The 19156-nt window shown below is 39.2% G+C and overlaps 1 protein-coding gene across 1 annotated transcript; it reads left to right on the plus strand.

Annotated features, from left to right (window-relative positions):
• On the plus strand, positions 1-4918 carry LOC131347159 (microfibril-associated glycoprotein 4-like). The gene is made up of 5 exons (XM_058381089.1): positions 1-242; positions 800-1036; positions 1152-1248; positions 1633-1800; positions 4364-4918. The coding sequence occupies exons 2-5, from the start codon at positions 809-811 to the stop codon at positions 4651-4653; spliced, it is 783 nt and encodes a 260-aa protein (XP_058237072.1). The 5' UTR covers positions 1-242; positions 800-808; the 3' UTR covers positions 4654-4918.
• The last annotated feature ends 14238 nt before the right edge of the window (positions 4919-19156 follow it).

Raw genomic sequence — 19156 nt, forward strand, 5'->3', positions numbered from 1 at the left:
GAAACCACTGCATGGATACACTGGATTACATTTTTATGGAATAGCACAAAATAATTGTACTAATTTTATCAGTATATCCATATTAATGGTGATGCTTACAGATTACCTCACAATTCCACCTATTCCGCCTCTTTGGATTTATGCCAAGCTGGTAAGGGAGCAATATAAAAGAGACACAAATGTTCCCTGTGTGTCCATTTGCATTTGACTAACATAACTTCTGTACACTACAACTAGCACAGGTAAGTGTCATAACAATGCAAAGAGTTATTACTGCTAACAGATAACTGTAATGAATAATTAGTTAAAATTTAAGATGTAAGTATGTAATTTTGAAAATGAAAATATTAGAAATATTTTTATTTCATTATCTTCTGACTGATTAATCATTTAAAAATAACTCAAACTCACATACAGCAAGCCATTTCAATATTCTTCACAGTGTTAACATATGACTAAGAACTGAAAACCTCTCTTTTTCTATTCTTTTTTTCACTTTCATTTCTTTTGCATTTTCACATATGGTGAGCTTTTGTCATTTCTTAACTTTTTTTTCCCTAATTGTTTATTTAAATACATTATAATGGGTTAGGATGAGAACACAGAAAACAGAAAACAGAAGCTAAGGTCTGAACATCAAATAAGCTGTGGCTGTAGCTATGGCTTAGCAAGAATAATAAATAGGAAACACGTGTCACTGAACTCATGCTCCCAGTTCCCATGTGCTGCACGCTCAGCACTGAAACATGAGGGAGAGATTCGTGACAGACATTTTCTCTTTCTACTTCTTCTTCTTCAGAATCAAGTCATGCTGCTCTTCCTGATGTTAGCGTTGTCCTCACTGGTGCACTCGGCTCCTCTTGTTAACAAGTCCCTGCCACTGGACTGTGAAGACGTTTACCAGATAAGGGTAATGAAGAATGCCTCTGCTCCTAGTGGAGTGTACACCATTTACCCAGCAGGGTCTAAACCTGTGAAGGTGTACTGCGATATGGGCTGCGTGGACAGCAACGGCCACAACGATGGGAGGTGGACAGTGAGTGTGAACATGAATCTGTTTAAGGCTGAGTGAGAACACTGTAAATAAAGGTTTGCCTCAGGTTTTCTATAATCTACTAATCTACTAAATTATTTTTTTGTCCACCAACCAGGTGATTCAGAGGAGAATTAACGGCAGTGTGAGTTTCTATCGGCCATGGGCGCAGTATAAGGAAGGATTTGGTAATGCTGCTACTGAATACTGGCTAGGTGAGAGAACACTGTGGTATTTTGTAATCATAGGAACATACCAACATTTCGTCAAAGCAACCTTGATCACCTGCATGTAGTTAATGCCTCCCAGGTTGGCAGATATTTCTTAAGTTGACACATCAGTGAAAAGTTTTCCAACAGCTTCTAGAGTAAGACCTTTAGCTCTAATATTCAATCAGACAAATGTGATGACATAATAGGATATGGTGAGCTATTTATATTGTTCTATATACTCAGTATATTGCAGCTTGTAATATAGCACTTGATACAGCACCTCCTGTTATTAGGAATTTAATTTTTTTAGTATATGCAGAGTGTAAGTCATATATAAAAAATAAAAACTGTGAAACAATTTGGAATTATTTTTAAAATAAAATCCAGGTCTGGAGAACATCTACATGATGACCTACACAGAAAAGTATCAGCTGAGAGTGGACATGGAGGATTTTGAGAGAGGCAGTGCCTACGCCCAGTACACTACATTCTATGTCGAGCAAGAGTCCACAGACTACAGGCTGAATATTGGAGGCTACATCAATGGAGGAGCAGGTGAGCAACTCAGACACAGTCACAGACTTCAGGCATAACTACAGACTTCAGGCCTATTCAGATGTTGCGTGAGAGTTACAAACGTGGGTGGGAACATTGTCTAAAAACTTTGTTGGTTAAAAATGATTCTTTTGTGTGTCTCTTGCATGATTTCAGCTCAAGTAAGTAGCAGGGTTAAGTTCAGTGCCACATATTATAGTTTGACGGAATGACATGTCACACTGTAATTTATGTTTTGGCTGTAAATACTCCCACAAACACGGTACACCACCAATAAAGACCAAACAATGTTAATTAATTAATAATATTGTCTCATTAAAGTTCATAAAAAGGGACATCTGAGGACACATGGTTTACCTAGAGCAGTGAATATTTCTTGAATAAATTGATTATTGAGTTAAACTTTCTTTGTAAGTGTAGCTGAGTGCTTGGTTAGATTATCCTTCACACTGAAGGAGACACTTTGATTTCATAAGAGTGCATCAAATTAACACCAACTCTGACTTTATTTTATTTTATTTTATTCTACAAATTGAAATATTAAATTTAAAGTATGATAAATTGATAAATACACCTATATGAATGACACGCAATACAATTTGTCACAAGTAAAACTCACATGACAGGTTTATTTATCAAAGGCACTTTACATACACCATGTGCACAATTATTAAGAAAGTGAGTATTTTGACCAAATGATCATTTTTATGCATATTTTCCAAATCCAAGCTGTATAAATTTAAATGTTTATTAGATTTAAGCATATTAGGTGATGTGTATTTGTGTTATGAAAGGGGGTGTGGCCTAAGGAGATCAACAACCTATATCAATGTGTGCATAATGATAAGGCAGTTTCTTTTCCTCAGGCAAAATGGGCCAAAAAACACATTTACCTGACTCTGAAAAGTCAAAAATTATAAAAAAGTCTTTCAGAGGGACTTGAAATTTCTAAGATATTGGGGCATGATCACAGAACCATGAAATGTTTGGTTGCAAATAGTCAGCAGGGTTGCAAGAAACATGTTGAGAAGAAACAGATACTAATTAACTGTCAAAGAATTAAGAATCAAATGTGAAGCCTCCAGTGCTCTCATATTCCAGAACTGCACCCTACAGTAACGTCCAGGACCCCCGCCCTATGCAGGGCTCGAACCCGGACACCCGTGGTATGCATGCACACTCCAGCATGCGGTGGAATGAGACCCATTCGCAAGAAAACAAAACCTAGATTTTAACTTGGGCATAGAACTTAACAAACAAAACCCAGACAAAAACCACAGTACAGGTAAAATCATGGACAAGGACACAAACACAAGGATCCCTATTTATAGGGGTAGACATTAGGGCTTATGGGATACAGGTGACACAATCAGGATAGGAACAATAGGAAGGGCGTAACAAAAGACACACAAAGAAGCAGGCTTCCAAGGTTCACCTGCCAGCGCCCTCTCTGGGCCTGGCAGGGAACTGTCCAGCTGTTCCTGACACCTACCTGGAATGCCCAGAATGCCACCTACCTGGAATGCCCAGTACAAGGTGTTCAGTGCTCACAGACATGGCCAAGGTAAGGAAGGCTGAAACCCAACCACCACAGAACAAGACACATAATTTGAAACATCAGGACTAAGCCAAGAAACATCTGAAGACAGACAAAGGTTCTATGGATTGATGAGATGACAGACCAGATTGATGGGCACATGGCTGAATCAGTAACAGGCACAGAGCTCCACTTCGACTCAGATGTCAACAAGGTGGAGGTGGGGTACTGGTATGGACTGGTATTATTAAAGCTGAGCTAATTAGTTCTTTTCAGGTTGAAGATGGACTAAAAATCAACTCCCAAACCTACTGCCAGTTTTTAGAAGACACATTCTTCAAGCAGTGGTACAGAAAAAAGTCTGCAACATTCAAGAAGACCATGATATTTATTCAGGATAATGCTCCATTACATGCATCGAAGTACTCCACTGCATGGCTAATCAGTAAAATCCTTAAAGATGAAAGAATAATAACATGGCCCTCTTCCTTACCTGACCTTAACCCTATTGAGAACTTGTGGGTCCTTCTTAAATGGGAGATTTACAGTGAAGTAAAAAAAGTACACCTCTCTGAACAGTGTCTGGGAGGCTGTGGTTGCTCCTGCACAAAAAGGTGACCATCAGCAGATCAAGAAAGTTAAAATGGCTTATGACTCTATTTTTTGTCAGAAATGTTTATTTGTAAATTTTGAATTGCCTGTTTATTATTCTCACTTGAAAATAAACAAGTGAGATGAGAAAACTTTCGTTTTCCATTTAGTGTTCATAATTTTGAACACTAATAGTTCCCCAGTAATTGTGCACACATAGATATTCTACTTAGAAAGCCAAAATCTCTTTCTTAAACATTCAGGATTAAGGTTTATATACACTTTGGATTCACCGTGAGCACTGTAGTTGTTCAATAATGAAAATAATCCTTAAAAATACTTGCCTAATAATTGTGCACACAGTGTATGTTTAACACATTACAGAATGTTCAGTTTGCTTGTCCTTCACACTGTCCTCTGTTGTGTCTTTTCCAGGTGATTCTTTGTCCTATGTGAATGGAAGAGGTTTTTCAACCTTTGACAAAGATCCAACAGGATATTGTGCAGAGACTTATTCTGGGGGTTTCTGGTATAACTATTGGACATGCCTATACGCCAACCCCAATGGCCTGTACAAATATGGGAATGTGGGCACAGCATACACAGGGGTCATGTGGGAGACCTGGAAAGGTAGCTACTACTCTCTGAAGACCACTGTGATGAAGATCAGACGGATGAGTCTAGAAGATCTTTTAGCTTTCCAGATTACTTTTAGAAACGTTTAGCTTTCCAGATCTAGATAGCTAGATGAATAGAATAGAAATGTCTAATATCTCTCAATGCTACTGGTCATGGATTTTCAGTAAAATGATCTACTTATTCATTAATCCTACTTATAAATATGTTTTATCCGGTGGTACATACCCTGTAATGTCCTCCATTCTCTGCTGTTTTAGTTTCTTTTCTAAATGATATTGGTACAGATGTATCAAGGAATAAATTTTTATCCTTGAATTTTTTCTTGTATGCATTTTTAGTTAAAAGTTTTTTGTTTAACAATCTTTCACTTCTTTGTGTACCTCTTATAAGTAATGCAATTCCAATACATTGTGAATGAAATAAAGATTAAGTAAATAAAATCGGAGTCCAGTCTTACATTCTACATTCTTACATTGTAACAACACTCTTCCCTATTACTCACTTCCTTTATATGAAACTGGAAAAAATACTTTAATATATTTTTGGAAAATCTTCATCATTTTCATTGTGTGCAGATGACACACTGTACTATATACACTGTACTATATACTTACCATGTGGTGAATAAAGGTTTATTGGCTAATTGTTTAAGTGTATAGATGATGTGAATCACTGAAAGTCTCAGAAGACCGTTCTGCTAGACGGGCTCACCTTGTTTTGTGCTGAAGAAATACAGCACTGTGTGGTAAGGCTTGTGATGCAGGGCTGTGTCTCTACATCAACCCTGAATGTGGCCAGAAATGTTATGACTCTGCAGAAAGTTGGCGACCTCTTCGCACTATGCGCCTCAGCATCCACTGACCCCGCTCTGCAGAGACCGACGTCATATTGAACCCTATGGATTAGGAATGGGATGTCACTTAAGTTCATATGCGAGTCAAGGCAGGTGAGCGAATACTTTTGGCAATATAGTGTATGTGTTATGCTAATTCCAGCATACAGAACATTCAAATGCTCTAAACTGGCTCTGAATCAAGTGAAAACCTGGCCAGCAGAAGCCATCTCTGCTCTTCTATATATATATATATATATATTTTTTTTTTTTTTTGAGCGAGGTCACAGAACAACACACAGAGCCAGGGAGAAGTTTAATCACACACCTTTACTGAGCCATAGCGTTAGCCTTGGCTTTGAGACTAGGCCACCACGTCATCACCCATTAACCCTGCTGTGAGGGCTCTAATGCCAGAGTTGGGGGGTTACTAAATCTGCCTAACTCATCCAGATTTTCCCATGCAAACCCTCTTTAGCATGTAGATGAACAGGTCTGAAGCTAAAGCTATCTTCTCCTTCAGAGAACTAACTAAATACAATTATCAAAAGCAAAATTAATGCTAACAACAAAGGAAGAATTCTGAACATCCTGCAGTTCACACACTGGACAACCTGAATGTTTGGAACATTTAATAATTAAGTACATTTTAGTAAATATGAGCTGGATATTAAATGACCTGGAGTGGGTTTCCTCCTCTTGTTGTTTGAAGACAGAAAAAAACATTTCTTAAAAAGATTAACTGCGATAGGAAAGTGAAAAATGTATAAGAAACAAAAGCAACAGCACAAAATGTTGAGAAAAAAGAAAAAAATAAGTAGTATATTTTAAATGCTGACAGACAAAAAACTCACAGTAAAAGCTTCAAACACATCACTCCTTCAGCTGGTCTGTTTTATTTAGACCTGTTTACTTTTTTCCTGGCGTCCTTTAACTCTGTCCATGCTCCATATCCTTCTTTACTGCCTAGCACCATCCCAGCTAAGCCTATGGCTAAACAGAAGCACACCACACTAATACCAACCACCTCAGCTGGCGAAAAACCCAACCTCATCCTAAATGTAAATGTCTAATTCTCTGTCTTTATTCACATCCAGAAAAATAAAATATAGGTGGTGAAAAATGTTTGCTGGTTTTCGTTTCTTTACTGTATGCTTTATTTAAGTAGAACCCTTTATTTATTTGTCCCACAAGTGAATCAGCTGCAGAAGAGGTAAAACCTGTCTAGTCTAGTATGTCTAGTAATTTTTAGTAATCTCATTGCATGTTTGCAGACATACCAAATAGAAGAGTTATTCTTTAGAGCTCATTAATTTTATGCTAATTAATTAAAAGAGTCTGGTAGATCTGGTAGATATTAACATTCAGTTACACTTTATATACAACAGTCTTTTTCCTTTTACATTCCTACACAAGGGGGTGCAATTACTCCACTATATTTTATGTGAGTAAGGCGTGGCATTGAAAGGGAAACCTCAGGCAGACGTCTCAAATTAATTAACTTGAATATAAATTCTCCTTTTATATTTGCATATAATACAACACCACAATGTTACTGGTAAATAAATTCACAATCAACTGGCTTTATTTTATTTATGTGGTGTGCATGTTTGTAAATGTTTATGTTTTACACACTTTTATTGTTTTCCCATATTTTTCTTTTCTTTTCTTTTTTTTAAAAAATTAAAATCATAATAATGGGGTAACAGTGGCCCTGTGCAAGGACAAGGATAGGTAGGTAAATATGTTCTCCCCTATAAAATATCCTTACCATGAACTTACATTAGGATATAAGTAATAATGTAAACTTACCTAAACACCACAATATTTCAAAGATATTTTAACATTTTAATTTCTTTTCATATCTCATATTTAATTATACAACCTAATGTAATGGCATCCCAATGTTTTGCTGCTGAGTGTAAAAACAAGTCTGAGGCCATAAATAGTTAGATGCATCCTTCATGTGATGGGAAAAGCCTTGCCTGTAGTGGAGGACTACCTTGAGATCTTCACAAATTGTAGAAAAAGGAAGCATGAGATTGACAAACAGATTAGTTCAGCAGTCGTGGCTCTTCAGTCACTGTATAAGGCTGTAGTGGCAAAGCAGGAACTCAGAGGATAACTGTGCTATACTCCTGTTAAAACTCATAATTAAATTCCTGTTCTTTGAGACTTTTTCCTATTCTGACAAAAGCCACATGGCTTGAAGAGTAGGGATGGTCAAGTTTCTCCTGTCAGTTGTAGAAAAGAGTCTGGAGGTTTACATGATGTGGGGCCTGATGCCAGAACTTCTAGCTAAACCTTTGTTAATTACTTGAAGCAAGTGTTTCCAAGAAAAGATGACTGTTGGTGCGGCTGTGTTGTTGTTGGCTTTTTTTCTGGTCCACTGTGGTTGGTCATTGTTTGTGTTATGAAAAGACCATTGCGATTGCAAAAAAAAATGATGATTTTATTTTATTTTTGTAACATCACACCCAGATCCAGAACACCAGAGGGAGCCCTCGCCCGAGTATTAGCACTCTCGTACTCACTTCCTGGTTTGTTTTAGCATTTAAGCAGCATGCTCCCTTTGTTCATTGTGAAGTATCGTTCCTTCGTGACATACTAAGCCTTGCCATAGTTCTGCTCTCAGATTGTTTCTTGTGTATGATCCTTGCCTTCGTCTTCGACTTCGAGTTTCGGTTTTGTGTTTCGGTATTGATTTTCTAGTGTTTGATTTCCGGCTTTTGAACTTGGCTTCGTCTATACGGTTTATGATTCCTGCCTGTGTGAGTTTAAGTAAAGATCTGCACATGGATTCGAACACTCCTGTCTCCGACAAGTCGTTACAATTTTATTGGTTTATTTGTATTTATGGGGTTCTGGGGTTTGAGGGATGAAGTGCAGTTTTATTCTCACACGCATATCTTTTAATACATATTATCACAACTGGAAATCTAAGTCCTGTATGAATACATGCATTGTAAGTTTTCACTGATCTGTAGTGATAACAGTTGTACACTTGATATAGATCTGTTACAAAGTGCATGTCAGACATTTATTTGAAATAGTGCCAGAAAAACAGTCAGACACAGTCTCAGTGTTTAAGTCAAATTCAAATTTATCACATACAAAATCATACACAGTGCCACATGTAGGGAAATTTTTTAGTCAAGCTTTTTGTGAAGGTAAAGGTACACATCTGGAGGGTGTGTGGGCTAGAGTGTTTTGATGAACTGGGATATTTGGATATTATTGTCCCCTAGGGTGCTTAGTTTTGTCACCTAATGGCTCTCTGTTTTAGTTTTGTTGTCACAGATAGTTCTGATAATGTCAACAAAACTAACTTCATGTTATAGAACTAGGACTCAATGACACCTCTGTAAAATGTGGCAGAGGTGTCAAGGGAAGCCTAGCTAGTGATGAATGGTGCACACAACTAGTCTTTTCTACAATTATCTCCTTTTCCATGTCATCATTAAGAGACAGATTGTTGAGATGACACCAGTCCATTAGCTGTACCACCTCTGTTGTGGTCTCATCTGAAAACCTGAAGATACAGTTTAAGATTTACAGTACAGATGTGTTACTTCTAGCCACTTCTATAGTGAACACCTTTCCAGCCTTGACTGCATCTTCTTCACCTGTCCCTGAAAAATATAAACAAGAGTGCAGACCTCCAATATGTACAATAATATTTATGTATTTTTTAATGTTCCACACACAGTACACATTACAGTCACCTCCTCCATTCCTTACTCACCTCCTCCATCACCACCTGGTATGCTGATGCCACAACCAGGGACAAAAACAGACTGCAAAGTGTCATTCACTCTGTTGAGAAGGCAATTGGCTGCAATTTATCACCTCTTCACCTATTCTACACTTTCAGGACCCTGAAACGGGCAGTTAAGATTGTGGCTGACCCCTCTCACCCTGGATCTTTTCGAGGCACTCCCCTACTGCAAAAGACTGAGGTCTATCAAGACAAAAACCTCATGCCATAAAAACGTTTCCCTCCATCAGCAAATGGCCTTATCAACAACATGCAAGACCCACCATGGTCTCTTATCCACCTACTTGGATATTAACACAAAAATGAACAAACTGAGTACATAAAGTGCGACTTTTGCACTTAATGTACATTTAATCTTTCCATCTGCACAGACATATTTTTCATTGTTGTGCACCAATACACCAAGGCAAATTCCTTGTATATGTAAAACCCACAGTACTTGGCAATAAAGCTAAGTCTAATTCTGATTCTGATAGTCCAGTATGGCATGTGGCCAGTGGGGATTCAAACAGGCTAACACTAATGTCCAGTGTTTTCATTTATTTCTCTATATAAATAAAACTGAAATGGATGAATTTAGACATGGAGTCAATGCCACACTGTATGTAGGATTTGTACTGCTTATTGCGCTTTTTACTCTTCACTTAAATTATTTTAAACATGTATATAGTGAAATGTTTTTAAATGCTATTTTTTATATTTACTTCTAAAAATGAGCTAAAATTGATAACATCAATCATTATACATTAGAAAATATGAACAGTATTCAATACACTGGCAAGCAGGCAGCTACTTGGACTGGTCCTGCCAGTCTTGGACATTCATGTTCAGCTCACTTATAGGAAAAACAAATTCATTTCCTCGTAACTGAGGAGTTTGTATTGGTAGATGTGTTTTTACCCAATTATAATTTTCAATTAATTAATTCAATTAATCAGATTTTAGTTAGAAAACTCATAAGCACCCCAGTTAAACAATGAACAGTCCACTACCCTCTCTTGCACCATCTCTAATATTTTACAATATTTTACTTTATAAAGAAAGTAGATAAAGAATCATACAAAATATGACAAAATATTTAAAAATGTTGTTTAATCAGATTAAAACTTAATGTTGTTGAGATTTGTGTTATTATGAACATCGGATATTTATGTACATTGGATTTATGAACTTTATGAACATTATTTATGAACAATCCTCACAAACATCAAGAAGGAACTAAACTCGTACCTCTGCCTGTAATCCATGTGAGAGAGGATTAAAAAAACAAAACAAGTCATACCACATACTTTTAAAAAAAAGAAAAAAAAATTGAAAACATGTTTGTTGTATCAAATTAACACAATCTTGTAGAGATACTTGCATTGGATTTAAGCACCTTAGATGTTTATGACATTGGATTGATGCAAACTGACTTAATGTCCATTGTATTTATGCACACTGCATATTTGTGCATACTGTTCAATTCAATTCAATTTTATTTGTATAGCACTTTTAACAAAGAGCATTGTCAAGCAGCTTTACATGAGAAATGACATAAGAAAACAACAAACATATAAACAGACAAACAGACAGACAGTCCTAGATGTTATCCCAAGTGAGCAAGCCTGAGGTGACTGAGGTGACTGTGGCAAGGAAAAACTCCCTTAGATGGTATGAGGAAGAAACCTTGAGAGGAACCGGACTCAAAAGGGAACCCATCCTCATTTGGGTGACAATTGTGTGATGCAGATACAGCATGTGTATAATGTTATGTAAGTCAATAAGGAGGTTGTTGTCCACAGCGCTGCTTTGAATACCCCAATCCCCATAAAGCAGAACCTGGCTGGAGCTGGTCCATCTCCGGATGCCACTGGAGCACAGTCTCTGTATGCCTCGGGATGGGTAGAAGAAGGGAAATAATGGAACAGCATTAGCGTAGCTGCTGTTCATAATATTAGCAGCACTAGATGATACTGTGTATTTAATCAGATGTACTGGAGCACAAGGTTATGGGAAGTGTTAGATGTATTCCAGGATAAAGAGATAAATCTTTAGTCTACGTTTAAACTGGGAGACTGTGTCTGAGCCCTGAACACTGTCAGGAAGACTGTTCCAAAGTTTTGGAGCTAAATACGAAAACGCTCTACCCCCTTTTGTGGACTTTGATATTCTGGGAACTACTAGAAGACCAGAATTTTGTGATCTTAAAGAGTGTGGTGGATTGTAACGTGTTAGGAGACTGGAGAGATAGGTGGGAGCTAAACAAATTAGAGCCTTGTACATAAGTAGAGCTAATTTATAGTCAATTCTAAACTTAACAGGTAGCCAGTGCAGAGATGATAATATTGGGGTTATATGATCAAATTTTCTTGACCTGGTAAGAACTCTGGCAGCTGCATTCTGGACTAACTGTAGCTTATTTATTGAAGATGCAGGACAAACACCTAGTAATGCATTACAGTAGTCCAGTCTGGAGGTCAGGAATGCATGAACTAGTTTTTCTGTATCAGATACAGATAAAATGTTCCTAAGCTTGGCAATATTTCTAAGATGGAAGAAGGCTGTTTTTGTGATATTGGAAATATGATTTTCAAAGGATATGTTGCTGTCTAATATTACACCCAGGTCTTTCACTGTTGAGCTAGTAGTAACAGTACATCCTTCTAGGTGCAAGCTGAATTGCGAGAGCTTCTGTGTACTGGTTTTTGGGCCAATAAGTAATATCTCTGTCTTATCAGAATTTAATAATAGAAAATTATCGGTTATTCAATCTCTAATATCTTTAACACACTCAGTTAGTCTAGACAAATTAGATATTTCATCTGGTTTTGATGAGATATATAACTGGGTATCATCGGCATAACAATGGAAACTAATCCCAGGCCTTCTAATGATGTCACCCAATGGAAGCATGTATACTGAGAAAAGCAGAGGTCCTAAAACTGACCCTTGCGGGACCCCATATTTCACTGGCACTACACTGGACAGTTCTCCATTTAAATCTACAAAGTGGTATCGATCAGACAGGTAGGATCTAAACCATTTTAATGCCTGTCCCTGCATGCCTGTGTGATTTTGTAAGCGATCTATGAGAATATTATGATCTATAGTGTCGAATGCAGCACTAAGATCAAGCAGGACTAAAATGGAGATGCAGCCTTGGTCCGAAGCTAAAAGCAGGTCATTAGTGATTTTAACTAGTGCAGTTTCTGTACTATGATGGGGCCTGGAACCTGACTGAAATTCTTCAAGGATATCGTTTTCCTGTAGGAAGGAGCATAATTGGGCTGACACCTTTTCTAATATTTTTTATATAAACTGAAGGTTTGAAATCGGTCTGTAATTTGATATTTCATTGGGCTCTAGCTTCGGTTTCTTAAGAAGAAGCTTAATAACTGCTAACTTAAGAGATTTTGGGACATGACCTAGATATAATGAAGAGTTAATAATATTGAGAAGAGGCTCTCCAGCTGCATGTATCACTTCTTTCAGCAGTCTAGTTGGAATTGGATCTAGCAAACATGTTGTTGGTTTAGCCGTGGTGATAAGTTTAACTAGCTCTTCCTGCCCTATGCTGGTAAAGCATTGTAGCTTTAAGTGTGGAGCTATAGGGTGGTCTGGATCACCGGATGCCATCAGTGGTTGAACATCCAATATTTTGTTCCTGATACTATCAATTTTTTCAGTGAAGAATATGTTCTACAGGTAGAGTGTACACTAAGAGGTGATGGTCTGTGATATCATCGCTTTGAAGTAGAACGGTTATATCAGAAATATCAGTCCCATGTGATATAACTAAGTCTAGAGTATGATTAAAATGATGAGTTGGTCTATTAATGTTTTGTTTAACCCCAAAAGAATTTAGTAAATCTATAATTGCGAGTCCTAACGCATCATTAGCATCGTCTACATGAATGTTAAAGTCTCCTACAATTAACACTTTGTCAGAACTGATCAAAAGATCTGAGAGTAATTGTGAAAACTCATTAAGAAAAACACCGTAGGGCCCCGGGGGTCTGTACACGGTGGCCAGAGCAAGATATAGTATGGATTTTTTTATGCCTGTCTGAGAGTGCAACATTAAGGACAAGCACTTTAAATGAGTTAAACCTGGATCCTGTTTTCTGAGTAACGGTAAGAGAATTATTATAGATGGTTGCAACACCACCACCACGACCTGTCTGATGGGGCTCATGCTTATAGGAATATCCTGATGGATTAGACTCATTCAGACCAATGTATTCATTTGGTCTAAGCCAGGTTTCAGTAAGGCAGAGTGCGTCGAAACTATAATCTGAGATCATTTCATTAATAATAGTGCTTTTGGTGCAAGGGATCTAATGTTAAGAAGCCCAAACTTAAAAAATTGTTTTTCTTTACCTATTTGGCTTTTTTCAGGTTTAATTGTGATTAGATTATTTCGAGATTTATTAACGAATTTATCTTTTAATCTCACTAATCGGGGAACAGACACAGTTTCTATATGACGAGCTATGTGTGAACTTGTATTAGTCGGGCGAGTTGAACAGTAGTTATTATAGATGTAATCTGAGGAATGACTTACCAGTCAGATGGTGCGCAGTGTCCTGGAGATGTTGTCCGAGAGGACTGCTGCTCCAGCTCTGCTTGGGTGCAGGCCATCGTAACAGTAGAGCCTAGGACGCACTGTGTTACGTGATGTAGTTGGAACCTCTGTCACACGGGTGGAGGGGAAACATTGAAGCAGATGCAATTGCAGTGGATGAGCAAGCAACTCAAAACAGTCAAAATCTAATAAACAGGCAGAATTTGGCAATCAGCAGTCATGTGCACAGACTCAGCCATGGTGTATATCCCTACCTAGTCACTACTCGAAGGCCAGGCTGGTGAAGTTATTCAAGGTATCTGTGGAAGACAGAAAAAAATACTTGGTATAATGTTATAATGAATTGGAAGTTGCTCAGAGTGATGTATTTCCTGTTGTAACATATGCATCCTAGATGGTTAGTATGGTACAGTTGATAACATCATGATTTAGTATGTCAAGAACACAAAAGATTTTTGTATGTAATTGTTCTGAACATTAGTATGTTGTTTAATTTTTAGTCCCAGATTCAATTTGTGGGGATATCCAGGTCTTGGTTAGTGCCAGAAAATCGAAGAAATAGTGGGAGGTTAAAGCTGAGATTAGGTCTGTCTTACTTACAGCACACCTACCACCACTGAGACAACAGAGAAGGGTAGATGAGATTTGCTGGAAATGTGATGGATGAGATCCATGGATGAGAGTGCATGTTTCTATAAGAGGTGACAACAGAGGCACATGTCTGTGCTCTAGTCAATGTGAGATTTAAAAGGATATGCCACAGAAGAACAGTTTGAGAGTAGACACTTACTATTTAAGTAGTAAACAGGTCTTGACAAACACTTGTCTGTAGCGGAGAACTTTCTATATAAATTAGTAAGCCCTGCCCACAATTCACATCTTAAGGGAGACTGAAACTACTCTTCATTAATCAACTGAGACAACTAAGAAGCATATACCAACACTATAGGATCAACAAGCTATACAATATAAAAAGTCAGAATCCTACCTTATCAGTTGAGAATGGATTCAAAATGAAGAGCTAAATCACATTGCTTCATCTTTTGACATATGTAGAAACCTTATAACAGCCTTAAAAGAACCCAATAGAGTTGATTCCATAATTCAAAAGGAAACATCCAACAAGTGCATGATTGGTCCTTCCCACCAACCTCCATTTCCCATTTAAATATAGAATAAAAATTAGGAAGTCTGGAATTAAATTAATATTTATCCCCAACATTTATCCCTAATGAGCAAGCCTGAGGCAAATGGTAACTGATGAAGACCCAAGCACAAAGCTGACTCTGTGGTTCTATCCACAGAAGTCCCATGAGTCATGGGCTGTCTATGCAGAACTATCCCCAGAAGCAAAGTGCACCACCATGTGATGGGACAACCAGAGGTATGACATCATGATGTATAAGGCAGGTCATGAAAGAAGTGGTAATTCAGAACAAGGGAAGCTTGGGGGTGGTGCGAATAGCTCAGCAGAGAGAGAGACAGAGGGAGAAAGAAAGAGATAGAAAAAAGAGAGAGAAAGTGAGAGAAGCATATTAGGTATGCTTGTAATCAAGTGATGGCTAAAGACAATGTACATTATGGGGAAATTGCAGGCAGGGACTTATCTTTGTCAACATAACTAAAAGGGAGAGCCAGAAGGTGACAGACATGAAGGCTTCCCAGGACATAGCAAACCTGAGCATGTGTTTTTAGCCCAAACTTAAACACTAAGTACACCAACTTAGATCATGGGTCTCGCAGGTTGAGTTAGTGGAGCTCGTGTTGCAATTTCTCCTGACCCAAACAAGGAATTATTATCTTCATTGTACTGTGAGGAGCTCTATGTGGGTGATGATGAGCAGTATGCCACTGAATTGCTTTTTGAGAGAAGCAATCAGTGGCGTTCATGCTGTTGAGTTTCAGACGATGTCGCTAAGCTAATTCTGCATTCCCTTGATTGCCAAGACAGCCAAGCACTTGTGACGTGTGGCTCGAGTCTCGTGTCTGTGTAGGCAGCATGCTGGATTTGCTCATTATTTCATGGCTTTGTGAATCCCTTTTGTCCACTGACTCTAATACCTCTGCCTTGGCTCTGGGAGTGTGTTTTGTGATTTCTCCTGACCCAGATGAGGATATAATGCTATCTGGGCAAAAGCCACCAGCTCCAGCCTGGCCTGAAGAGGCAGAAAAAGAAGGCTAGCATTGCAGCAGGAACCACTCCATGTAAAATCTGGGTGGCTGGCTAGTGCTTAGGGGCAGGTCCCCCAGGCAAGAGACAGCCATCTCTGCCATGTGGGCCAGAAAGGAATCCTAATGCTCGAGGGCTAGGGTTCTCAGGGATGCCCCTATAGGGCCATTTCCTCTGATTCCTACCCCACCACCTCCGGTGCTCCAGGTTTCAGCCATGACCACCTATGCTCCTTCTCCTTATGTGTTGCCACCTCCTGGGTTAGTCCCTGTCAGCTTGCTGTTTCAGGGCACTATGCGAGGTGAGAACAGCAAGAGGTTAACACCTCTCTCAGACCACCTAGCAGCGTGGAAGCTTCTGCTGGGTGCATCAGAATGGGTTCTGTGGGAGAATATTACAGAATCCAGTTTGCGTTCCATTCTCCTTCTTTCAGGGTGTTCTGCCCACTGCTTTTGGCACAGAATGAACCTCTCTCAAATCTAAGAAAGGGGCTGTAGAGTACATTCCCCTCCTAGGTTGAGCCGGCATGTCTTGGTTCCCAAGAAGGATGGGGGCTACACCCAATTTTAGATCTCTGTGCTCCGTATTCCATGCTGAAACATACAAGTCCGGGATGTTAACACACAAGGTAATTGTGTCGCATGAGATGGGCTTTCCTCAGCCTTCGCAGGAAGTAGAGGCACTGCTGGGCTTTCTTGGTGATGGAGCTGGTGTTGAGTGACCAGGTGAAGTTCTCCGCCAGATGGACACCAAGGAATTTGGTGCTCTTGACAATCTCCACCGAGGATCCGTCGATGAACAGTGGAGAATGGTTACTCTGTGCTCTCCTGAAGTCAACAACCATCTCTTTGGTCTTGTCGAGATTCAGGGAGAGGTTGTTGGCTCTGCACCAGGCTGTTAGATGTTGCACCTCCTCTCTGTATGCTGACTCGTCGTTCTTGCTGATGAGACCCACCACGGTCGTGTCATCGGAGAACTTGATGATGTGGTTGGAGCTGTGCATTGCTGCACAGTCGTGAGTCAGCAGAGTGAACAGCAGTGGACTGAGCACACAGCCCTGAGGTGCTCCAGTGCTCAGTGTGGTGGTGCTGGAGATACTGTTCTGATCCGGACTGACTGAGGTCTCCCAGTCAGGAAATCCAGGATCCAGTTGCAGAGAGAGGTGTTCAGGCCCAGCAGACCCAGCTTCTCAATCAGCTGCTGAGGGATGATTGTGTTGAATGCTGAACTGAAATCTATGAACAGCATTCGAACGTAGGAGTCTTTGCAGTCCAGGTGTGTGAGGGCCAGATGGAGGGTTGTGGTGATGGCGTCGTCCGTGGAGCGGTTAGGACGATACGCAAAATGCAAGGGGTCCAGCGAGGGTGGTAGCTGTGACTCGATGTGCCTCATGACGAGCCTCTCAAAGCATTTCATCACGATTGGTGTGAGTGCGACAGGACGATAATCATTGAGACAATGTGTTGTTGGAGTCAGATTGAAAATGGTTAGAAGGACATCTGGCTTTGAGGGCTCTAGGCCCATGAATAGCAACCAAAGCTATTTCTTTGGGTCTACTACACATGACATCATTTCAACTTTTGTTAACATTCAGTTTTAGTTTATTTATAATAGTTATTTCTCCTACATTACGCCACATTGGGAAGCTACTTCTAAAGTGTTTTATATACAGTATTGTGGCCCAATAAATTCACCATGATTTCCTTCTGCCGCACAAAATTCACCATGATTTCTTCTGACAAATTGAGGACAAGGATGGTGTCAGGAAAACCCTATTTTTGGATAAGGTTGTCCTCAAGTTGACTGTTGTGGTTTTAGGGGCATGGTGTTAGTGTACAAACACACCTCTTAGACAGAGGCTGTGAAATGGTAGATAAAAGTCTGGAGAAATCCACCACTGAACATCTGGAGCTCCATTATACCTGGTAACCAGCGGAAATACACCCAAAACATTAAAACATACAAACATGGGAAAACAAAAAAAGCAAAGAGAAATAGAACAAAACACTGAAATGAGAAGCAGCAGCTAAAACATGCACTCTCAAAAAGAAAGGGAAAACACCCAGGCACATTTCTCAGCTATCCTTGGGCCACACCAGACTGTATATTTACACATCTGCCTTTTCAAATTCAAATTTTACTTATCACATACAAAATAATACACAGTACAACATGAAGTGAAATGCTTTTTTTACGTTTCAAAGAAAGAAGAATACAGTAAATTTAAAGTGAATTGACAAAAATGTAGGGATATAGATAAAAAATATTGCCTTGCTTCTATGTTTTATTGTTCTAAAGCAATTACCATCTGACTGATTTCTGAATGGCATCTGTATGTTTAGCCTATGCAGATGTTTACTTTAACACAGTTAAGCAGTATTGCAGTTCTTGCAATCAAAGACAATGTTAGATCTAAAAAATAAACCAGGTCTTCTGGATCTATTCCCTTAATTCTTAAATAAACTATATATTAAGGAGTGTTTGGACATCACTTTCAGTTGCCATTGGTTCAAATGTACATACTTTGTTAAAATTCAAATCATTGGGTTAGGGGTATGATTTCTGCTTCTGCCTTGTGTGCATGGACTTTGCATGTTCTCTCTGTGCTTTGGGGGTTTCCTGTTGCATGTATTTTAGGTATATCTCCCATTTCCTGGTGGGGGTCAATGTAGCTCAGAGGGTCAGCCCAGACCTTTCTATCCCAGCCACAGATTCCAGATTTTCTCTGGGCTTGTGTCCTTGGATTTCTCAGTCTAATGTGATACGCATGATAAAGCTCTACCTGGAGTCAAACAGGTATGTTCTATCAAAGAAAGTAAGCCCAGATGAACAGTTGAGACAAATATGGTGCCCATACTCACTTTTCTTTGGTTCACTACTCACAGCTTGCAATCACAAATGAGAACTACACAAGGATGCATATGTAACCTGGGTCCCTGAGAAGGGAACGAGGCACTGTGTCATGGCTGACACTATAAGAACGCTTCTATGTGGAAGATGCATCTGTGTGAAGTCACACCAATTTTACAAAGCAGAGCATGCCAGCAAGACCATAAAAAGGTATCTACATCACATTATTCCAGTTTCTACTTGTCTGAAGGTAGAGGGGTGTGGGTAGCGACATAGCATATCGTTCCCTCCTCAGGGAACCAGGTTACAGTACTTAACCTGATGTAGTTCCCTTTCAAGGGAACTCGATGCTGCGTCATGGCTGAGGCTATAGGAACGCCAATACCAACGCT

This window comes from Hemibagrus wyckioides, linkage group LG26 (genome assembly GCF_019097595.1).
Source record: "Hemibagrus wyckioides isolate EC202008001 linkage group LG26, SWU_Hwy_1.0, whole genome shotgun sequence".
NCBI lineage: Eukaryota > Metazoa > Chordata > Actinopteri > Siluriformes > Bagridae > Hemibagrus > Hemibagrus wyckioides.

Excerpts from the sequence above, each read along its gene's own strand:
- LOC131347159 (XM_058381089.1), top strand. The coding sequence starts at position 809 with ATGCTGCTCTTCCTGATGTTAGCGTTGTCCTCACTGGTGCACTCGGCT. Across the intron at positions 1,037-1,151 it reads ACAACGATGGGAGGTGGACA|GTGATTCAGAGGAGAATTAA; the intron begins GTGAGTGTGAAC and ends TCCACCAACCAG. Across the intron at positions 1,249-1,632 it reads TGCTACTGAATACTGGCTAG|GTCTGGAGAACATCTACATG; the intron begins GTGAGAGAACAC and ends AATAAAATCCAG.